The sequence below is a fragment of the Colobus angolensis genome, unplaced genomic scaffold, assembly GCF_000951035.1.
Source record: "Colobus angolensis palliatus isolate OR3802 unplaced genomic scaffold, Cang.pa_1.0 Scaffold117, whole genome shotgun sequence".
Classification (NCBI taxonomy): domain Eukaryota; kingdom Metazoa; phylum Chordata; class Mammalia; order Primates; family Cercopithecidae; genus Colobus; species Colobus angolensis.
In genome coordinates this window covers 6,197,210-6,221,642 of record NW_012112808.1, presented here as the reverse complement: position 1 = coordinate 6,221,642, position 24,433 = coordinate 6,197,210, and the positions used below count along the sequence as shown (strand labels likewise).

The 24,433-nt window shown below is 45.3% G+C and overlaps 1 protein-coding gene across 1 annotated transcript in view; it reads right to left on the bottom strand.

Moving 5' to 3' along the window:
* SLC24A3 (solute carrier family 24 (sodium/potassium/calcium exchanger), member 3) overlaps positions 1–24,433 on the bottom strand; it is a 446,911-nt gene that overhangs the window by 48,478 nt on the left and 374,000 nt on the right. The window contains exons 6-8 of the mRNA XM_011963037.1: positions 20,285–20,359; positions 8,622–8,647; positions 16–69 (exon numbers count right to left, since the gene is read on the bottom strand). Of these exons, the coding sequence (XP_011818427.1) occupies positions 16–69; positions 8,622–8,647; positions 20,285–20,359 (155 nt within the window). The remainder of the gene's footprint in view (positions 1–15; positions 70–8,621; positions 8,648–20,284; positions 20,360–24,433) is intronic.

Sequence of the window (24,433 nt, the reverse complement as noted above, 5' to 3'; positions counted from 1 at the left end):
AATAATTTTACTTACTTCATGATGACAATGTAGATAAGATACATCAGCACAAGGACTAAAGACTCCCACCTGCATGTAAACCAAGAACAGTTAAAGACAGTCATAGACATCTGTGAAACTCACCTGCCCCCTTTTTAAAGACACATTTGATGCAAACGGCCAGGATAGTAAGGAGAAGGCAGACGTCGCCAGTGAGGGATACTTCCTGGTCTAGAGACATTCTCTATGCTGCATAAGGCTGTCAACCATCTTTCTCTTCTCTCCTCATCTAAAGGGAAAATGCCCCTTCCTCTCTGTTATTTGTCACCCAAAAGAGCTCTTCGAAAGCAACAAGCCTGTCATACATGTTGCTGAATATAGGTCAATATGTATACATCTGGCCTCAGCTTAATCATTCACTGAAACTATTCAGATATATTTACAAGGGGAAACTAAAATGAGAGGAATTGACGGGGGTGCCTGAGGGATTGCTGGATATACAGGAGCCAGGCCAAAAGGGTAGAAGGGGAGAGAGAGGCAGGCAGGCAGACAGATGGAACCTGGGCAGGGAAGGTACCAGCCGAAGAGTAAGAAGGAATAAGTGGGAAGACATTCCACAGGAAGGAAGAAAAGAAAAACCCACTGGAATGCGCCTTGAGCCTCTAATAGTCTGAATACTTCTGTTTTCTTTATCTTAGTGGCTAACAACTAAAAACCAGGAACTTGTTTTCCTGGTTTCACTTTAGCTACAGAATTAAATTGGCTCATTGAGGGAGTAATTTTGGCTTCAACGGTAGGTTACTGGAGAATGGTCGGATGAGGAAACTCCAGGTTATATCCATCCTTCCTTTTCTCTTTTCAAATTCCATGTCTAGAAGCTGATCCTAGAGAAATATTTGGTCAAATGTGAAAAGGATACATACACAAGGGTTTTTCTTGCAGCAGTGTTTATAAAAAAGTGAAAAGCTGGAAAGAGGCCAGATGGTTATAAAATGGGGCACTGGGTACGTAAATGATAAGTATGTTCATGTATTCATCAAGAATGATTATGCAGCCTGGGCACGGTGACCTGCTCCTGTAATATCAGCACTTTGGGAGGCCGAGGGGAAAGGATCACTTAAGTCCCCAAGTTCCAGAACAGTCTGAGCAACATAACAAGATCCAGTCTCCAGAAAAATAATTTAAAAATTAGCCAGGTGTGGTGGTGTGCCCCAGGAGTCTCAGCTACTTGGGGAGGCTGAGGCGGGAGGATTGCTTGAGCTCAGGAGATGAAGGCTGCAGTGAGGTATGATCACACCACTGTACCGCAGCCTGGGTGACAGAGTAAAACCCTTTCTTCCTTGTCCCCTCCAAAACAAATTATGCAAAGATGTATGTATTTATTCCAGAAAGTGCTCAGGATGCACTATCGAGAGAGGAAATCAGGGTATCCAAGCCCTTTCAATTTTCGCCACATTTCTCAGCTTCTTGCGTAGCAAAACTTCTTAAAGGGCTGTGCACACTGCATTTCAGTGCCTCTCATTCAGCTGGCAAATTTCTGTAGCCTAACTTCCACACCCACCAATCTCTTGAACCGCCTGTCAAGGACACCAGTGATTTCCATTCACACCAATCCAAGAATGAGTGGGTGGTTGTCCGTCATCTTGTTCCATTTCTTGGTAGCATCTGAAAGGAGATCGTCTGCCCCACTTCATAAAACTCTCTCTTCTGACTTCTGAGAGGCCACACCCCTGGCTTCCTTCCTGCCCCCAGCTTCTCCTTCTCCATCTCCTTTGCCTCCTCCACTCCTTCAGCTCATCCTCTCATTATTGGGCCATCTTTATTGCCTATGTTTTCTCCCTAGGTGACCTCATCCTGACCGATTGCTATAAAAACCAAATACGTGGCTGGGCGCAGTGGCTCAAGCCTGTAATCCCAGCACTTTGGGAGGCCGAGACGGGCGGATCACGAGGTCAGGAGATCGAGACCATCCTGGCTAACACAGTGAAACCCCGTCTCTACTAAAAAAATACAAAAAACGAGCGGGGCGAGGTGGCAGGCACCTGTAGTCCCAGCTACTCGGGAGGCTGAGGCAGGAGAATGGCGTAAACCGGGGGGCGGAGCTTGCAGTGAGCTGAGATCCTGCCACTGCACTCCAGCCTGGGCGACAGAGTGAGACTCCGTCTAAAAAAAAAAAAAAAAAAGCCAAATACATGATAATGACCCCCAATTTACACATCCATGCCACACCTCTCTCCAGCCCCAGATTCATCTATCTGGCCTCTGCACCTAGAAGTCTAAATGTGTATCAGAACAGAATTCTTCACTCTTACTTCCTAGCCTCCTTAAAAAAAAAAAAAAAACAAAACAAAACCTGGGCTTTGTCATTTCAGTCAACTGTACCACACCCTGCCCAATCAAGCCCAGAATCTGGAAATCAATAAGGAGCACTCCCTTTTCCTCACTCCCATATTCATCGGACTCCGTGACTCAAGTATTTCATCAGTCATCGATTCTTTCCTCTCTACTGCGCCCTCCCTAGGTCATTTTCACTTCAACCTCTGAACTGGTTTCCTTGATACTATGTGAGCATGTCACTGCACTTCTTAAAATCTTTACTTACTTCCCAAAACGCTTAAGAAAAAAATGAAAGTTTCCTTTTACCTTGCAAATCCTGGCCTTTTCTTGTGTTTCCAAGTTGTCCTGTGTCCCGTCTGTGCCCCACCTCACTGGCCTTTCATTTGCACACAGCCATCTCCTTCCCTCTCCCAGAGCCTTTGCACTGAATGTTCTTTGGACCAGAAATGCCTTTCTCTTCACTCCTTTGCTGGCCCCTTTTATCCTGCAGATACCAACTTTTAAATATCACCTCCTCCAAGGAATCCTCCCTGCCTGCCCCTGCCTGACTTTCTCTCACATGACCCTGTTTATGTTCTTTAAACCTCTAAGCAGTCTGTGATTATCTTGTTTTTATATTTATTGCTCATTTATTATCTAACACACACCTGTTTCTAGCAGTCACTTGACACCACTCCTCACACCTGACACCTTCCCTGGTATCTGGTGTCTCATTTTCCAGAGATTAAAAATGCCGACAGCTGATTTCTCCCCACGCAGACACCCTCGGGTCTTGCCCACTCGCCTCTTCTCTCCAGCACAAAGCAACCCTCAGCTCATCTGTGCAGGTGACACTCTCTCCAAACATCAATTTTCGGTTGCAAAACGCCTCCAGTGGCCTGAACATGGTTCTTATCTCATCGAAACCAATGTACACGTAGCATACACTTCATGGTGAACAGTAAGATTCATTCACAGCCCATTCATTTGGACGGAACAGACTCCCAGGATCTGAAGGGGTGTCACATTATTGCTTAGATGCATTTTAATAGATTCAGTGAGACGTCACCAGAAAATGAATCAACTTTAATGAAATATTGTAGTCAGATTGAATTAAGTCCAGCACTTTCTAAACAGGTCTGTGTATGCTGTTTCTAATTCTTTCAGATCTTTTCAACTTTTTACTCATCAAAAGCCCTTCCGTTGGCAATATTCAAACAGATTCTCTTTGGCCATTTTGCAGAGATGCCTGTAGGATGAGATTCCTTGCTTTTGTTGACATTTCAAGTTTGCTCTGTTGGCATTCAGACACTGGACTCACCAGGCTTTCTCCCCAGTGAACCCAGTGGGCTCTAGGAGGCCTCTGTGCGCCCCACCTACTGTTCCTTGTGCATTTTTGACCTGACTGAGTTTGGATCATCAAGCCTTGGCCTAATGCTCTTCAGGAGCCCTTCCCCCCACTCCCTCTCCCCAGTGTGAGCCTCTCCATGTGGCCCCATAGTTACACCTCAAGGGTCTGCATCCCTCCAGCCTGAGAGAGCTCCAGGTCAGGCCAGCTCTGGTTTTGTATGACATGTTTCCCTGGTGTAGAGGAGGTGCTTAGGAAGCATCCAGACCTCGGAAGTCACTTAGCTTTCCTTGGTCCCCTTTCTCGCCCTTTCACCTAGGACTCTGCGCACCTTCTCCCCTTTCCTCCTGAGCACACCTCACCCGCTGTCCTCTGAGGATCCTGTTCTGTGGCTCATCTGGGTTTGTTTCTTCCCTCCCCAAGCTTCCATTTTGAATCATTTTCAACGGATTCCTGATTCTCACCAAAGACGGTTCCTTCTCAGATGTGAGGACTGCTCTTCTCCTCACAGGTATACCTGGGTACACCATTTGCTCAGGTTTCCTGAGCACAGCCCTGAACAGCAAAAGCTGTTCTCCAGCCCCACTGGGAACAGTTTCCAGGTTGCAATCCCACGGTCTCTTTTCTCTCCCAAAGTCACAGCTTTGGACTCAAAAGAAGAAACCAAACCATCGCCCTGCATTCTTTAGTTTTCCTGTTGGGTCTTCAGACTCTCCGGAGGCACATTCTAAATTCCTTCCAGCAATATTATGGGCCTTGCTCTGTGAGTCGAGCATACATCCTAATAGGTGGGCCTCTGACACTATTTTTTTCTTTTTTTTGAGACAGAGTCTTGCTCTGTCGCTCAGGCTGGAGTGCAATGGCACAATCTTGGCTCACAGCAACCTCCGCCTCCAGGGTTCAAGCTATTCTCCAGGCGCAGCCTCCCAAGCAGCTGGGACTACAGGCATGCATCATCACACCTGCCTAATTTTTGTATTTTTAATAGAGACGGGTTTTCACCATATTGGCCAGACTGGTCTCAAACTCCTAACCTCAAGTGATCCGCCTGCCTCAGCCTCCCAAAGAGCTGGGATTACAGGCTTGCGCCACCATGCCTGGCCGATGCTTCCTATTTCAATGTCTTTTAGCGCATAGGCACCTAACCGAAAAGTACTCACCACTATTTCCCTGCCTTTTCCCTGCTAAGGGAACCCCAACCACTAGGTCTAGGCAGGATATGGAGACCTTCTGACCTCAAAGAGGGTGCGCCTTGCCCCTAGGCCCTGAGGATGAATCATGATTGGTCTAAAGTGGTCATTCTAATGTCCCTGGCTGCTCAGTGGTCAAGGCAGACCCTGCAGTGACCAAATAAATGCAAGGTGGAAGTGTGCCAAAAAGAACAACAGTGCCTCCTTCTTCCTCCCTCCTGCCTTCAGGATGAACTTGGTGGCTGGGACTGCAGCAGCCATCTTGGGACAATTAAGCAAAGGTCAGGGGAAATGCAGAGCCACGGCACCACGTACATCCGGGGCACCGATATGTAAGAAAAATACACCACTATGTTTTCAATACGCTGTAGCTGGTTCTTCTAGCACCTGCTACTAAAATCATTCCTGACTAACTGTCAACTGCCATTTTTTGACTGAATGTGACTTCCTGCAGAAGGCTGCTTCAGGAATGGTGAAATAATCTGAACTGTATGACAGGGGTCCTTTGTCCTGGTGTATTTGTATTTGACAAAGCTCACTTCCTCCTAAAGAGTACTGTAGTTTCGGCCGGGCGCGGTGGCTCAAGCCTGTAATCCCAGCACTTTGGGAGGCCGAGACGGGCGGATCACAAGGTCAGGCGTTCGAGACCATCCTGGCTAACACGGTGAAACCCTGTCTCTACTAAAAAACACAAAAAACTGGCCGGGTGAGGTGGCTGGCACCTGTAGTCCCAGCTACTCGGGAGGCTGAGGCAGGAGAATGGCATAAACCCGGGAGGCGGAGCTTGCAGTGAGCTGAGATCTGGCCACTGCACTCCAGCCTGGGCGACAGAGCGAGACTCCGTCTCAAAAAAAAAAAAAAAAGAGTACTGTAGTTTCAAAATAAACACAACTGAAATTTGTTTCCTTTTGCGGATTTTGGGGGTTGAACTGGTTACCTGCCTTGAAATCTCTAGGCCATGCTGGAATGTTCTATAACAAGGAATGGAACTCTCTGTTAAAGGTATTTTCAAAATGTTACTGTGCTTTAATTGCACAGACCGAAGACACTGATTTTAAAGAGAGAAATCAGCACCTAGACGCACCATTTCAGCAAAATGAATGGTCATGATTGGCTTGGTAAGAAGATAGAAGAAGTGAACAGTAAAAAATTCTTAAACTTCCATATATTTTTCATCTACTAAATGAGAAGTTGAAATCCCTGGGAATCCAAATGTAGATAAGGGCCACTGGCACAGACTTTAATTTCTCAGCCTCACTCATGTGCAAAATGCTCTTCATCAGCCCATGCGTGTAATAACAAGTTACACGACAGGCCAGTGCTCTGGGAAGAATGGCGCTCTGGTGCCACCAAGGCCTCCCAGGCCAGTTCTTCCCTGGAATCCACAACTGTGCATGACTTATGATTCCAACACCCCCCAGATAGATCAAGACACTCCTGAGGATTCGCAACTCATGTATCCATGGCCCTCCCAGCCTCTCACTCCTAACTGGATGTGAGGGAGCCTCAATGCTCAGGGCAAGGGCTCTGATGACTTGTGCCTTCCAGAATTTAGACCCATGTGCTGCAGGCTTGGACACCTACCCCTAGGATGGGGTTACCTAACATCATTGGAAAAGTCTTAGGAATGAAGATGAAATAGACACTCCTTTCCTTGCTCCAAACCATCTGAACTATCCCGAGATGTTTTGAGGACATGGAGTGAAATGGGCTGATGGTGAAGCCTGCTTTCTTCACTTGCCACGGCTTTCATACAGCAATGCCACGGAGGTAGTAGAAAAGACAGCTCCCTCCAAGGCTGACAGCAAATCATCCTGGGTAGCCTTTCCTAACATGTTTCTGCACAACAGCAGCACACACATTTCTGAGATCAACTGTGATCACAACTTGTTTGTCTTTTGGGGAGTGTCATTAACAAAGACTAACAACACTGAGCAATGCTGAAGCACCTACTGTTTGCTAAGGCGGAGCAGTGGTTGTGCTAACTATGCCATCGGCTTCTGGAAGTTTTCTTGTGCGGTGCTTTATCCCCAAGGACATGGGGGAAAAATACTCCACACTGCATTTGGCAGCCACCTCCAGGATGATATAACAAGGAGGCTCTCTGATCTGGGGTGCTCCTGGGGAGGTCAATTCCTTTCAGCCTATTGGTCACGATCATTCAAAGAAGATCTCCTTCTTACTTTCTCCTAGCTGTCTCTCCTCCTTTTCCTTCTTGCACAGAGGAGAGAGAGTTAGCAGAAGTATCTTAATACCCTGACATAGCACGTAACATGTATCATCAACGTGATGGGTTCTCCACCTCCCCCTAATCCTGAAAATCAGAGACGTCCTCAGACACAGAGAGGCCCACTCCAACAAAAGAGTTAGCAGTCATTTTGCAGAAAGTGGAGCCTGGTGGACTCTACTTTTTCTGGCTCATTCCTAGCTTTCTATAATAGGGAAATTTTCTACCTACGTGTATTCCTAAGATGTTATTTCACATTGGTTACCTCTGTAGATCAAATAGTAGAAAATATGCAACGAAAATGCACAATACACTCAACTTCCATTTCCATTTCAAACATGTTCGACTTGCTCAGAACTCATCTCAAAAACGGGGATTTGAACAGTTGGCCCAAATGAAAATGTCTTCCCATATATTTAATTTGGGCAACAGTTTCTATCTATCAAAATAAAAAATCCCCAACAACACCAATTTTCAGAGCTCTAAGATCTTTTGAAAGTCAGGAGGAACTTTAATGGGTTAATGGTCACTGAAGTGCCTGGGTCCTAATTCTTAAAGTAAACATGGGATTGGAAACATGGAGCTTGGTTTGGACACATTTTAAAAGATCAGTCAAATCTTTTTTTTTATTTGAGACGGAGTCTTGCTCTGTTGCCCAGGCTGGAGTGCAGTGGCGTGATCTCAGCTCACTGCAAGCTCCACCTCCCCAGTTCACACCATTCTCCTGCCTCAGCCTCCAGAGTAGCTGGGACCACAGGTGCCCACCACCACGCCCGGCTAATTTTTCTTGTATTTTTAGTAGAGATGGGGTTTCGCCGTGTAAACCAGGAAGGTCTCGATCTCCTGACCTCGTGATCCGCCTGCCTCGGCCTCTTGAGTAGTGTTGGGATTATAGGCGTGAGCCACCGCACTGGGCCTTTCTTTCCTTTCTTTCTTTCTTTTTTTTTTTTTTTTTGAGATGGAGTCTCGCTCTGTCCCCCAGGCTGGAGTGCAGTGGCGCGATCTCGGCTCACTGCAAGCTCCGCCTCCCAGGTTCACGCCATTCTCCTGCCTCAGCCTCTTGAGTAGCTGGGGCTACAGGCACCCACCAGCGCATCTGACTAATTTTTTGTATTTTTGGTTTCACCGTGTTAGCCAGGATGATCTCGATCTCCTGACCTCATGATCCACCCGCCTGGGCCTCTCAAAGTGCTGGGATTACAGGCGTGAGCCACTGCACCCGGTCAAAAGATCAGTCAGATCTTCACTCCGCCCTAGCACATGGCTGGCTGTAGAAAGACACAGCTAAGCCATGATGTCCAGACATAGGATGAGAAAGACATTTAGATATTAGGATCTCAAATGGAACCCCGCCACTCTAGCCCAAGAGAAAAGGTCTTTACTCTGTGAAAATGAATTTAATTTCTCTCCTGGGGTGTGCAGAGGGTTCTCAGGAAATTCTCCTCATTATAAGCTGTCATGACATTTCCCTTTCTTTCTTGAATCCTAACTCTGGTCTTCAATATATTTGGCTCTGCAACACAACATTCGGAAATGAGAAGGGGGAAAAAGAGGTACTTACCAGGAAACTTTTTCATCATAAATGAACTGTGAAAAAAAAAAAGAATAGAAGATTAGACACACACACACACACACACACACACACACACACACACACACACACACCCATACTCTTTAAGGCTGCACACAGTGTCCACCTTGTTCCTGGCATGGTATAATCAGGACTGGGTTGTCCTGAGACCTGGAGTCCCTGTGAGTAAACTCCCCTCTGTACTGGTTTTGCCTTTGGCCAGTGTTAGTGGAAGGAGGTGCTGGCAGATCAGGATGGGCATGTGTGGAAAGGAGCAGCCTCAGGTAATTCCCTTCTTCCTGCAATTTCTGTACAACATCAGAGTGACAGGGAAGTGTGACTAACCTGCTTTGTAAAGCAAGGCTCATTGTAGAATCTTAGATCTGCAAGGGGATGTAGGAGCTCAGCAGGTACTTCCAAATATTAGTCTCTATAAGATTTCTGCATGTCTGTGCATCTTCAGTTTTTATGTAAGTGCTTGGACTTCTATGGGCTCAATTTTTTCTTTTAATAGATTTTTTTTGGTTTCCTTAAAATAATTTATTTTCAAAGGAAACTTCACATCACAACCAGAAGTAGGGGATCAACACCCCTTGCCATCACCCTGAAAAACAAGTGCAATAACAACAAATGGTGTTTGCAAATCCCAGTTGGACACTGTTGGCTGTCCAAGCCCTGGGCATGGTCTGCCCTGTCAGTAAGGAAGATTATTAGGGGTCAGAAGCCGTCAAAGGCACACTAGCATCCCACTGAGGTTTACTCATCAGTTGGGACTTGAAAGAGAATACAGAGAGAATACACAGCAGGATTTAATCTACTTAAGTCCCGGTCTACATACCATCTAAAATCATTTCCCACCTTGTGGGGTGGAGGTGGGAGAATCTAGTGTAATCCTTTGATTATACAGGGAAACCGAGTCACAGAGAACATAAGTAATTTTCCTGGGGTTGCTCCATCTGCTGCAGAATTGGCTCAAAAACTCAGCCCCAGCTCCAAATTTGGTGTTCTTTTCAGGACACACATGGCTAATGACATGTTGCCGAAACCGAATGAGTACACCTGTATGTCATAGAAGCAGGAGGCTGAGGACATGGTTCGTAGCTCTTTCTTCCCACACTCCCGAAGGACGACTGCTTTGAGTATGGTCGTCTCAGAGTGGCCTTTCTTTTAGAGGCAGCAGCCCTCTGCAGACTGAAGCAGACACTTGCAGGACACTCTGGGTGTCAACTGCCATCACAGCTTGGAGATGGGAAACTCAGTTAACAAAGTGGGCATGGCATCAGCCCTCAGCCAGGGCAGTAACAACCAGCTGGGTAGAGACGTAGAGGACGCCTTAGGGCACATGTCACAAAGCGCATAAAAGGAACTCTTTCCAATTATCTTGAAGGTCAAAATGAGGATGAGGAGGAAGGAGCTGTGCTCATTTGTAATTCATTCTTCCTAACAAGTCATTGGAAACGCGGGCTTCATCATTTTTGTTACTTTCATCTTTGTTATCAGATCCAACAAGTTGACATTGGGATGACAACGTCAAACTAGAATGGGCAGAGAATTAAAGAAATATAGGCAACAATCTCATAATCCACGTTGAATGGCATGGAAGCCATCTCCTAGAAGGCACTGACAGCTCTTTTGTATAACCTCCTTTCTTTTTATGAAAAAAGATTGTTGTCAAAAAATCATGGAGCAGATCAAATTATTTAAGATAGAAAACATTTTCTATTAATTGAAGTTAATTCAATCTCAGTCCTTGCAGCAGGCTGGAACAATCAATTTGTAGCCACTTAAGAGAACAGAAGATATTGAGAAAGAGTTTATTAGACCAGGCCAATTTAATTTTCTTCTATCAGGGAAGGCAGGCAATACGGTAGAATATGAAAGTAGCTTTCAGAAAGCCCTGATTCTGTGTGATCCTCCCCATAGCTGGGGCACAGATTCTGCAAAGGAAAAGCTTGGAGATCACTCACCCTGGAAGAAAGTGATCTTCCTGTCTGCTAGCAGTCAGCCCTGAGATTCACAGGACTTTAGCTACTCATCATTTCAATGATCATAGCAAAGAAAAAATGAGATTGGGCTTAATTGTATGAGGGGCCCCAAATAGGCACACAACAATCAGAGAAACAGAGAAACAGTGGGCAAATCCGGGTGAGACTGGACAAAATATGCTGTTAGGGCCAGAGCTTCATGACCCTGGAGTCAAGAGAATGGTTGTGCTTGGGGAGCTGTGGTTGGGGATATGGTTCAGGGAGGCAGACAGGGAAAGAGAAATGCAGGTGATCTCACTACAAGTACTAACCAATGGTGGAGATCTGGAAACATGCAAATAACTGATACAGTTTTCCCTTTGATCTCTGCCTGGTGTGAAGATGCCCCATCACTCAGAATGCATAAGGGTAGAGGAGGAGAAGGAGGAGGAGTAGGATGAGGAGGAGGGGAGGCTTCCACAAAGCCAGGTCTTCTTTACCCTGTGCCTGACGGCAAACATCATTCTGGTTTATCCCTCTCCTTTAAGAGGATTGTGCGGAGGAATGAGAGGACTCAGAAAAGAACAACGAAATGAACAAAAGGGACTAGAAAATCTAAATTGGCTTGTCACAGTGGCTCATGCCTGTAATCCTAGCACCTTGGGAGATCAAGGTGGGAGAATCACTTGAACCAGGAGTTTGAGGCTGCAGTGAGCTATGATCTGACCACTGCATTCCAGCCTTGGGGAGACAGCAAGACCCTGTCTCTAAAAACACTCTAAACAGAAGCAGGGCTTCCTCATCGTGAGAAAGGAATTGGAGATGAGCTATGAACTGCCTGTGAGCATTTCGTGCTGTTATTTGGAGAACAAACAGCTGGTCATCGCCTCTTTGGAAGACTGGAAATGAGGACTGGTACTGTTTGCAGAACGTTCCATCGGGAGGGTACCTTGCTGGACCATCTTGATGGAGCATTTGAATCGCTCTCTCGGAAAAGTCTTCAAACAAGGATGAGGTTCCTTTCACTCGAGTTTGCTGAAGGTTAGGAAATGAATTTGTTATTCCTTAAAGATTTAATGTTATTCAATACACTTAATACACGTGTTGTATATCCCTCTGTAGTTTATGCTCTACTGGCTGAAAGTAAAAGAAATCAAAGCAACATCCCCCATCCCTTAGATCAGTATTACCAGTGTAGAAGAAAACTTGAAATCATGTTTTTCTAGACTAGAAGTTGCACCCACAGTTCCCCCCAATGACCACTAGGTGGTGGTCACGTTCCAGTTCTCCCTCCATGTCCAGCCTGCCAAGGTAGTGAAGTTGAAATGAAGTCAGTTCAAGTCCATTTTCGCAGCTCTATTAAATCTCCTGGAAGGAAGGGAAGCACCTCAAGGCAGGCAGCCTACTGAAGGCGGCTTCAGCTGCTGCTGTCATAGGGCAAGGTGGTGTTCCAGGGGCAGGACCTGCCTGGTGCTCCGTCCTGCGGTCAACACTCAGTCCTCACGATGAGTTGCACTTGAGGGACCTCCTGTTGTGGGTTTTGGAACTGACTCAGCTTCTTCCCCATCAGATTTGTGAAAGCAAGCCATGGGTAAGCAGTTCTTCTCTCTGTGCCCTGTTGGTTCTGTTTGGGGGCCAGGCACTGTGATAGCCCAGAGACCACCAAGAGTGATACTGATAGCTGGGTCTCAGATCTGCTGAGCACCAGCTGGCCAGGGGGCCTCTGCCCTCTGAGCCACATGTGGTTCATCCAAAGTCACCCTTGGCTTCACCCTAAGGTTTCCACGTGTTCTGCCGCTGAGCGAAATGTTAAACAGGAATGAATTTGTAGAAAGCACTCATTTCCTCCAGGCTTCAGAGAAACGGCTGGGTACCATGGAAACCGGCATTTCATTCCTGGTGTCTGCTCCAGAATTCTTCCAAGCAAAACGGGCTTACATCAGGCTGGCGAATCCCTGGATATCAGAATAACCCAGATAGCTGCCAAGGGAATGGAGTGCTCAACATGGAGAAGCAGGGGAGGAAGAGCCAGGAGCCCCTAGTATACGCGGGAGAAAAGAGCTGGCTGAACTGGGAGGCAGGTGGCTGTCTCAACATCGCCATGTCAGCCCCTGGGTTTGCTTACTGTAAATTGTAACCATGAAGCAGGAGAGGCCGCACTGCTGAAGCCAAGACTTCATAGCATGTATTGTAATCACTGGCACCATGAGAATTTTAAGCAGTGAAAATAATAGGAGAAAATCAACATCATCATTTTCTTTCAAGAGACTGAAACCTGACACTCTTTCCTTCCTTGCTGTAAAGAAAACAGTCCCCGGTAGATTTTTCCCACTCAACATCACGGGAATTCCCTTGAGTGGGTGTAGTTCTCACTTCTTCAGCTCTCGGGTGGGGGTACAGACAGCTTAGCTAAGGCCATGGTGATTTCATCTGAGGAGAGGGATCCGATGGAATACGTTGGGAAGCTGACTGTTAGGCACCAGTATCGCTTATATTTCAAAGTTAAGCAGAAATTCCTACTTCAGGATGTCTTGTAGGCTGGCTTGATTGATGAAGGCTGTGGTTGCAGGAGGGCAGGGAATAAATGACCTAAGGGCAGGGCTTTAGCAGAGCTAATCATGTGGTATAAATACATAAAGGCAGGCTACAGGGAAGAAAAAAGGATAAGTACTGAGGATATAGGAGATGGGGGTAGTTAAACCAAAAAGACTATGTTTGCTAGGCAGGGAAAACCAAAATTAAACATGTAGCTAAAGTTTCCAAGTTGTTCTTGTTAGAGATGAGAGGCTCCCCTCTGGGGTCTCCAGGCCAGCGGATGCACTTCTCTGTTCAAGCAGCAAATGAGAGTGTAACCAGTCTCCTAGTTTACCCAGTGTCATTAAAGCAGGCCTTTCCTTCCTCCTGTCGACAGCAGGCGACCTTTGTAAGACCATAGTTGATTTGTTTAAGGATCTTAAAATTCTGTCAAAGTCAGAATTCAAAGTGAGGATCTTCTAGCTACCATAGACATTCCGACTTTGCCAGAAAGAGAGCTGAAATGTAATGAAGGCACAATGAGCTGAAGGACCTCAAGTTTTCTAGCATGAGAATTTCTTAAAGAACTGAAAGTAGATCTACCCTTCGATCCAGCAATCCCACTGCTGGGTATCTACCCAGAAGAAAAGAAATCATTCTATCAAAAAGACACCTGCGTGAGTATGTTTATCACAGCACAATTCACAGTTGCAGAGATATGAAACCAACCTGAGTGCTCACCAGCTGATGAGTGGATAAGGAAAATGTGGTTTATATACACCATGGAATACTACTGAGTCACATAAAGAAGCTAAATAGTGTCTTTTGCAGCAACTTGGATGGAGCTGGAGGCCATTATTCTAAGTGAAGTAACCCAGGAATGGAAAATCAAATACCGTATGTTCTCACTTATAAGTGGGAGTTAAGCTTTGCGTATGCAAAGACATACGCAGTGGTATTATGGACTTTGTGGACTTAGAAGAGGGGGTGGGAGGAGGGACAAGGGATAAAAAAGCTACATATTGAGTATAATGTACACTACTCGGGTGAAGGGCATGCTAAAATCTGAGACTTCACCACTATATAGTTCATCCATGTAACCAAAAACCACACGTACCTCAAAAACCATTGAAGTAAAAAAATAAGAACCCCAAGTTTTCTAAATTGGAGAGAGAAAAGCTTAATTCCCATGAAAAATGTGTGCAGGAGGGGAGGGTGATGGCTCAGAGGGGCAGGTCCTTGGAGGCCAGCCAGCTGCCGGTGAAGGACAGCCTTCCACACGACCTCTGAGATGTCTTTTCTCTCACAGAAAGGGCAAGATACAATCATTTCCAGATTATTTCAGATTAGCTATTTTCATGAAAAAATTCTAGCAGGGGGGTGGCTGAAGCTGTTCCCTTCTGCCGAAAAACTAGACCGCAAAGTTAGTGAAGGTGACGCTCATCTCTAACAGGGGGAGTGGGCGGTGGGGTAAGGATGATTTTAAAGACTGTAAGAGGAGGATTTTACTGGAGGGAAAGTCCAAATTCTATATTGGGGCAGTAGAGCTGCACCATGTCAGATACCTGCTCTGGCAAACTCGAGGTATTACCAGTCCCTGACCTTGGGTGAACCATTTAACCACCGGAGCCCTGGTGATGCCATCTCTAAGGTGGGACTCACAAAATAGCTTTCGTGCATAGTCACAAGTATTAAACTAAAAAGTCATTATCAGTAGATCCAACACAGTCCCCTCTTGAGGATCAAGTCTATGCTTGTTAAAAATTAAAATTAATAACATAAAAAGTGTAGTTCCTTGGTTCCACTAGTTGTCTGTCAGTAGCCACGTGTGACTAGTGGCTACCACACTGGACAGCACAGATTGCAGGCCATTTCTATCACCATGTAAATTCTGCTAGAAGTGCTGGGCACCTGTGGCAGGTGAGTCAGCTGAGCTCTCATATCCCCCTGGGTTCCATCCACTTGGGGCCATGACAATGAATGTCCCAAGGAGGGAAGGAGATGTGTTGGCATGAAGGAACCTCGCTGCTGTGCCAGTGCTCGGGCTGCCCTGAAGAGCCCCAAACTGCTGCCAAGGGCTCACCTGGCCCATCAGCAGATAGGCAACACTTGTGAATTTGGAGTTTCAAGCCGGTCCTCCTTACCTGGGACCTGTCCCATAGGCCTATCTGCTTCCCCTGGGGGCTGCCCTCCTCTCCACGTTCACAATCCCCATCCTCCAGAAGAGACGAAGGGTAAAAATAAAGTATTTCTTTTAGAGCAGCTGTTAGACTGCCTATGTAATGAATCATTTGCATTTATGTAAATTACCTGATTATGTAAATTACAGTAACATTTCAATACAAAAAACTGTCGGCCTGCTGGAATTTGGAGAAAAGAGAGGACTGGGAGGCCGGAGATACCTGTAGTTGAAATGCTCACTGGGGGCAGAGGAGAAGCAGCGACGAATCTGCAATGACTTGCGCTTGGCTGTTGGGTGGATGGGCACAAGGAAGGGCTCTAAAGAACCTAGAACTCTTTCAGGACTTAAAAGGTGATGTCTGTCTTGCAAAAAGAGACTGAAGGCATTGGGGGAGCCTCCTCAATGCTTTCAGAGCCACTGTCCAGCCTCTCCAAGGCTGGCCAGATGTTTCAAAGTATGGAATGTCACCGGGGCTAAGGGAACGTTGACTGGGGCGGGGGAAGGGCCCCGAAAAGCACACACTTTATGTTTTTGAAATTATAATTGCTTTGGACACTGACAAAATTCATTTCTTTTGCTTCTCCTTCAAACAAACAAACTAGAAAATAGCACAGAGGAAAGTTTAGGTGAAACACCCGAATAGGGAAGTGGATGGCCCGGCGTCTCCCTCTGAATGAACTGTGGTGAGCTCTGTTGGTTTTGGAATGCACGTGCGCTTCCTGCTCCTGTGGTTTTGCTAGTCGGCCCCCGCCAAGTCCCGCCGGCATCAGCTGACATTTCAGCCATTTTGAATCCACGTCATAAGGACTCTATTAGCACTTTCCTGGCCTCCTCGGAACCCTCGGCCCCTCAGCAGCCATCAGCGTCTCTGGAGAAGTCGAGGTGCCTCTCTGTGGGTCTCCAGGCCCCACGGTTTGTCTCCAGGGCTCCTCTGCTGAGGTCTGAAGAACCCCTTGGTGGGCATGTACACAGAACAGCATCTGGTCCTGCTTAATCCTGACTTGCCCTGTGGGTGAAGGAGCTCTTTATTGCACAACCTCAGGACACTGACAGTTATGCCTTCTGAACATTTCAGTGCTGTATAGTAGGGAGGGGGGTTTGAAAAAACCCGAATAGTTGAATGCACTGTTTGGGAAGGTTGGTAATTATTTGGTGGGTAGGAGAAAGGGCCTTTAAATAAAGGAATTTCAAGTGCTCATTGCAGAGTCCTATAGAGAAGCGTAGTATTACCTAAGGGAAACCGGAGGAAAAATGATTTTGTTACCATGATATTAGGGGAAATAGAAAGACGAGAATAAGAAAAAAGACACACAGTGTGTGTGAGCTGTAGCCTCTGGCTGGGGGCATGGAATAGATGTGGAGACATTGTGAGAGGTACTTTGTGAACTGCAGCACTTTTGGGTGTGAAACTCTGTTTTAACCCTCATGGACAGTTTCAAATCTCATGTAAAAATGACCTGGGAGTCTGGCCACCACTTAACAAGAGTTAAGAGTCTACTCAGACTAGCAACAGTCAGAAATCCAGGCAACTAAAGTTACTTAGGCTGCTATGATTCCTTTCCTTTGGGAATCTCAAAACTGACTCTAGAAATTGTCATTTCTATGCCACAGATGAATACCCCAAGGAAACAGTTTCCAGCCATATTTACAGTTGTGTTTCTCAAGATGCAGTGTGGTGCTACTGGCATCAGAATCACCTGTGGTTGAGGGAAGATGTTGGTTAAAATGCAATTTCCCAGGTCCTAACCAAGAGGCTGTTGAACTAAATAGGCATCCTGGGTGTTTCCAGTGCAGACTGAAGTTGGAGGAACATCAGTTAAAGTAAAAAGAACCAAGACCTAACCTTGAGGACTCAAACTTTATCTTTTCTATTTCTTCTTAACAGTGGAGAGATGTAGTTTTTCTCAAATCACAAAACTCTAGCCTTGACACCTGGTCTGTAAATGTACAGTCCACATCTTCAGGTAACAGCAAATAATCATTTGCTTGTGTGGCTTGTTGCTGTCTGAATGAAATATGGAGCTGTCCTGGCAGCCTGCGTGTTCAGCTAGCTCAGCTCTGGGGTTTATATGCTGCACCCCGAGGACAGATGATTGCTTTGCCCAAAGACCAGACTCGGTGAGAGAGTTACTCAAAGCCCAAAGAAGAAAAACCTCTTTACTTCTTCACACGTCATTAACAACAATTATATTCATTTTATCTTGGATGTATCCAGATACACTGAACAGAAGACAAGTGATTTCACACATAGTCCAGTTAGTGTCTATGTGGAAAACAGGGAAAGAAGCCAATACCAGCAGAACTGCTGTTGGGAATGTGTGGTTAAGTCTGTGCTCCCAGGAGATCCGAATCTGCTCCGTTCCGTTCCACCACTTTGTTTTCATGAGCACAGTCATCTCCTTCTGGAATTCAACAAAGTAGAGGGCTGTGTTCATTGACACTGTTCCCTAACCATGTCTTTTTAAAAAAAATAATTTTCAAAAATCATCCCAACATCCCGTAATGGCAGAAGAGCAGAGGGCACGCAGTCAGTGTGGGTTTGTGCATAGAAGGATGAAGCTCACTGGAAGAGGTATTAGAGAAGTCTCGGAAGAGTCCTTGGGTTCCAGGTGATCATACCCTTTTCATGGGTAATAACTGAGAATAAGAACATAGTTCATGTATGTCCTTAAATCTCCTAACCAGAAGTTTAAAAGATGAAGCATGTCTTCAGTTCCAGCATGACATTCCGAACCTCTCTGCTCTGTGGGGTGGGTTCCAACCCTCCCAATGATAAAGGGCCCCTAGAATTAGGGGAGCATGGCAGGTCCAGTTCCCTTCCTGTTTTAATCTGGGGATGCTGGAGGACAAGGTTGAGAGCACATTTTAAGGGAACGTTGACCTCCTGGCAAACTTTGTGATGGTTTGTAAACTCAAGATTTTCAATGTCAGAAACTGCCGGTCACTGAAGTACCTGTCTGGTTCCTCAGGGAAATAATCTCACATCAACCCTCGTGTTCATTTTATTTATATAAAGATTTACAATAAAATAATCTACTGTTAAGAGCTTTGTCAAACAAGTGAGTAGACCCTTTAGTTGATCTATCCCCATTGTGTAGGTAAGAAAACTGAAACCTAGAGAGATTGATTTCTCCAAGGTCATGAGAGCCAGTGAAGGCTGCATTAGTCAGGGCTCTTCAGAGACACCGAACCAACAGAAGACATATATATATAATGGAGATTTGCTGTGAGGGATTGGCTCACAGTACCATGGAGGCTGAGATGTCTCACTATCTTCCATCTACAAAGCCTGTGGTGTGGTGCAAGTTTAAGCCCGAAGGCCTGAGAACCAGGGAAGCCAGTACGGTAGATCCCAGTTTGAATCCAAAGGCCCAAGAACCTGGAGCACTGATGTCACTGATGTCTGAGGACAGGAGAAGATTCATAGCCCAGCTCAAGCAGAAAGGGCAAATTCACCCTTCTTCTGCCTTTTTGTTCTATTCGGGCCCTCAGTGAATTGAATCATGCTCATCCACCGTGGGGAGGGTGATCTTTTAGGATTCAGACACTGATCTCTTCTGAAAAGCACTCTCACAGACAGCCAGGAATACGTTCACTAGCCCATCTGGACACAACTTAGCCCAGTCAAGTTGACACATAAAATTAACCATGATGGTAAAGGGGCAAGCAGAACTAGAAGTCAGATCTCCCGACTCCTATTTCAATCTTCTTTCCAATTTTTCACCCTTTTTGTGGACAGCCCAGCTTGCCACGCTAAAGAGTATGAGCTTTTCCCCATAGATGACACAGAGCCACTGAGCAGTTGAACAAGGGATAGAAGCATTTTCAGGGGTTCTTTGTGGAGACGCCACTTGGATGGCCATGAGGACTGGCTGGGGGTAGAGAGAAGCGGGGAGTAAGCGGTGGAGATGCACTGCACGGAAACACTGACCCGCCATGAACTGCAGCAGCTGCTGTGTCAGGCCCGCAATGCAGAGAGCCTCAGCTGAAGTGAGCTCTGGAGGAATGCACTGGGGAGATTGTGGTAAGCTGAAATCCACAGTACAATTAAGCCACATGGGTATGCTGGGAGTTGAGGGAAAGGTCAGTTTAATCTCATTCCCAGTTTGTGGCTAAGATAGGAATGGGGACTGAAATATATGGAAAGGCAAGTCCTGGGGAAAACATCAAAAGTCTATTTAGGGGCTGGGTGTGGTGGCTCACACCTGTAAATCCAGCAGTTTGGGAGGCTGAGGCAGGCAGATCGCTTGAGGTCAGGAGTTGGAGACCAGCCCGGCCAACATGGTGAAACCCCGTCTCTACTAAAATACAAAAATTAGCCAGGCATGGTGGTGCATGCCTGTAGTCCCAGGTACTCAGGAGGCTGAGGCAGGGGAATCACTTGGACCTGGGAGGCAGAGTTGCAATGAGCCAAGATCATGCCACTGCACTCCAGCCTGGGCAACAGAGCAAGACTCCATCTCAAAAAAAAAAAAAAGGAAGGATTCTATTTAGGGACGTGTTGAGTTGGGGCATGGAGATGTTTAGTAGAGAGTTCTTTATCCACCACGGGACCTCAGGGAGGTGTCACTGCTAAGTAGCTAAGTATACGGGTGTTGGTGTTGGCACAAAGCTGGCCACGGTAATGGGCTCTGTGGGAGGGCAGGGAGTCCTGGCAGAGCATACAGAGTGAGAAGGGGGAGAAGTGATGTCCAAAGCTAGGGACACCAATGAAGTGACAGAAAAGTCATGCTCAGCAGGGTCTCAAGAGAACAGCCATGGACTCTCACAGACCCAGATAACCCAAGTCTAAATGCCGGTTCTGACCAGCAATTGGTCAGGCTGAGTTCTGGGTGATCAAAGTAGCTGAAAGAAAGAAATCTGCCTCCAAGCAAAGACATGTATCACGCACTCGCCACCGGTGACCTCTAGTGAATTCCACGCGGAGGAGCCGCACACCACCCCTGGTGCTTAAAAGAGCACTGATGGGAGCTGAAATGGCCAGAGCGACTCACCACGATGAGCGCGATCACAGACAGCGTGTAGTAAATCGAATCCCTCAGCAGGCACCAGGAGGAAAGAGCCACAACCTGCAGGAGAAGGGAAACAAAGTCAGACAGGATATAGACTGTACAAATGGAACGGCGGGACTCCTGCAGGCTCAGCCAGCTTCCTGTCTGGGCCTCCTGTCCTGCACCCAATCAATCTACCAATCAGTAGGAATTTATTCAAGTATTTAGGCATATTAGTCTGGATCTTCTGAGAGGCAGACATGAAGATGGACTTAAACCTGCAACAATTTTGTTAGGGGGAAACAGCTGGTGATAGAAAGTGGGGCATTGGGGGAGCTGGGCATGCAGCCTGTCCAACTGTGATGCATGTCTGACCCCCGCAAAGGAGATAGGGATGGTTGGGTGCACTGTCCCAGCTGCCAGGCAGTCTGAGGAAGGTGCAGCGAGGCCCAGGGAATCCTTAATGCAAAGTTGCCTATCAGAGGAGACTCACGTGCCCCAGGAACAGGCCTGCCTTGACATCCATAACGTCAAGGGGATAGGAGGAGCAATCCTAACCTGTGCCTTTGTCATGACTCTGCTGCAGCCTGTCCTGCCCTGTAGAGTGAGCAACCTGTGCTGGGCTGCCACTGCTGTCCTTCAGAAGGGGTGTGGACAAGCCTGTCTCTGCCAGACCTTCTTCCCTCATCTCTATTATATGCCTGGTCTTGCTGGCATTTGACCCCTGGTTTAGTCAGAATCTTTGAAAGATTGATTTGCACACTGATCCAGGGGAAAATGTTCTTCTTGGCCTTTGGAGATGTCCCTTTTTAAAGAGATGCTGGCTCTGCTGAGACGAGGCTGATAGGCACATTGCTGGAGGCTAAATAGCCTTGCCCTGCAAGAGGAGCGGGCTGCCAGGTCCAAAGGAGGGCAGAGGAGCCAGGGCTAGAAGTGGTGGGGAGAGTCTGAGGGGAGGGGAGAGAGCTCTGGATGTCAGGTTCAGGCTTCTGTTCTGGAGAAAGAATCATTTCTCCCTGGAAAGTTCTTCGAAGTCTCTTATTAAGGAATATTTAGTATTTTTCTGTCTTTACAGTGTAGGTTCACTTTGGCAGACCTTACAAATAAGTCTGGGATGCTCAGTAAAGACAGAAGAAAAAAATATAGGGGATATCTGGCATTGAATACCTAATATATTATAATAGACTAAAGTGGCAAAAGCCATGGTATTAAACACAGAAACAATTGATAAAATACTCTTATTTCTGAAGCCATGACAAGGTACATTGCTAAATGTTTGTGTTTACATTGATGAAGTCAGTAACAATACTGCTACCTCAAATTAGATCACCTAATAAAAACATGTTACCAAAAAAAAAAACCAAATAAGTCTGGGAGAGTTCACACACCTTGTCCCAAGGGTTGTCACGGGCAAGTCCCTTTCCCTTCCCTAGAAGAGTACCGACTACCCCATGGGCACAGGATGTTTGCCTGGCTACCTTTGCCCTTGGCCTAGTAAGTGAAAAATGACACAGCACAAGTCAACACTCTCAGCAGGGGTAATGACAGGCACATGCTACACCAAACACAGTGGGAAAAAGGAACCCCAGGGACATGCAGTCCCTGAGCCTCTACCCTCCCTGACTGCTGTGCAAGTCTGTAAAGATCAGACCAAGACAAACTGGAGGTTTTCTGGATTCAAATAACATGAAAGGCATGACTTACATAGGACCATAAATGAATAACGAGGCCAGTCTCTTTCCATTAACGCATTCCCCACTTCTTATATGAACACTTAGTTATTTCCTGTAGCTAATTTTGCCTTATTAGGTGAAGCATTTGCAGATCTAAGTCACACATGACAAAGTTGTCAAGAAGAGAACTCACATCAGAAAAATCATGTTAGAATAAATATAAAGTATTCTTTATCCTTTTATCATTCTCTCTCAGTACTGTAAACTCTTAGAATCTGTGGCCATCACTCACCATTTATGCAATAGATTAAATTGGACTAAATTGTTCATTTTCCAGCAGGTCATAAAAGGTTGTATTTATCCACTTCATTATAATCAGACAAATGGGCTTAAAATGTGGCAAATATTCATTTTGAATTTCTTTAACACATTACTTGGGCTTTTAGTTAACAACGGCAGATTGAACACATACCATTACCGTTCTTGTTATACCATAACAAGATAATATTAAAGGGTTTTTTACAAACAGGTCATAAACCCACAATGCAAAAGGAACAGAAGAGCTGATCAGAACAACAAAATCTTGGAAGCTGGAAAGCAGAAGAATAATTGGGAATGTTCTAAAAGTTAGAATAAAGATGGGCCTGAAAACAGAACAATCAAAAGACTGTTTAAGAATTTATTTTCCAAACTTCCTTCCTTACTTCATACAGCCCAGTTAATGCTCATTCTTTACCTTAATAGAAAATAAGAGATACAGTATTTGAAGAATTGAAGTTTCAGAAAACAGAGAACACAGAGGGAGGAAATGATCAAATAAATAATTCAGAAACCATTCAAGAAGTTAAGGACATGCATTTTCATAGCAAAGGGGTCCTCTGAGTTTATCTCACTGAGTGCACAATAAACAAAACAAGACGTACATCGAGGCAGATAATCATAAATCTTCAGAACACTGGAACAAATAACAGACCCTAGAAATTACCAGACAGAGTAAAGCAGGTTTATATACAAAAAATAAAAGCCAGAGTGACATTTTGTACTCAACAAAGACATGGAAAGTTGCAAAAAATGGAGTAATGCTCTCAAAATTAGAAAGGAAAACAACTGCATTTCTATGCCCAATCAAATTATTAATTAAAAATGAGAAAAGAATAAAAATAAAATTTTAGTTGTCTCAGAAAATTTGCCTTCTATGTGTCCTTTCTGAAAAAGCTACTGGAGAATGTACTCCACCAAAATAAGGGAGTAAAGCACTTGTTACATATAATTATGTTACAATAAAACATAATACCAAGCAACCAGAATCTATGATGATAATTAAAGGGGATTTCTAGAATGACAGTGAAGGGAGAATTTAGAAGGATGATAAAAGGAAATTCCAAAATGAAATTTTTACAGCAGGCTTAGAGAACAACCTAGCCAGATTTGAGTGACTCAGAAGACTACAGAAAAAATGTTGCCAGAAGGACAAAATTGATGGAACAGTTGATAATTTTGAACCCACAGAAAGAAGATTAGAGAGCTCTAAGAAGAGAACATAGAAAACTAAGCAAGCAAACAATAAAAAAGACAATTATAAGCCACAAGGTAAACATAGGACTGTGCCCCAAAGAAGATGAACCATTGTGTATTAATGGTTCAACTATGAAGAGTGGTCATAAAGTGATAATAAACTAAGCAGAATATTGTCTAACCAAACTTATAACTCTTTAGGGGAAGATGGGGGCTGGGTAGTGAGATGGGTGGGGCTAAAAGAGACGCAAACCCTCCTCTTCTATACTGTGAAATAAATGGAGAGCACCTGTAACTGAAAAAATCAAGTAGCTGCCATCTAAGTAGGTTATTTAGAGATACTGAGCAAATATCAGGAACAGGAAAACTAATGGAAAGTAGTTACCTTAGAAGAGTGGGGAAATGGTGATGGTGGGACTGGAGGATGGCTGTTTTCCATAATAAGCTTTCTAGAATGGGTTGCCTCTTTAAGCTCTGTGCCCATATAACTTTAATAAAAATAAAGATAGGAAAGCATATTACAAACTATCCACTTAGTTTTACTTCTGCAAGAAATATATCTTGCACTAGGTCTAGATGTCAAATGTGGGTGGATAGTGATATCCTTTTTCTTCTTTATAAATAGAATAGTTTTCAATGTCTGGATTGTAATCAAGTTTCAGCCCCATATTCAGAGCCTACCCTTAGCAAAATCTTTTTTTTTTGCATAGAGGTGACAAATTGGAGCACAGGTAAGAAGGCATCAAACCAAAGAATTCTTTCCACACTCTAGAAGGAATTGATAGGAAAGGCATACACCCAAATAATTTACAATTCTATGTTACTTAACAGTGAGAACTGTGATCATGAACTCATGTCCACCTCTGACTTACCTTTCTGACACCATCACTCACCACAAAAGCAATATTTATCTGACCCTTCCTGCAAAGAAGAAGGTTTAGAAGGGTTCTGTATCCTTGCAGAG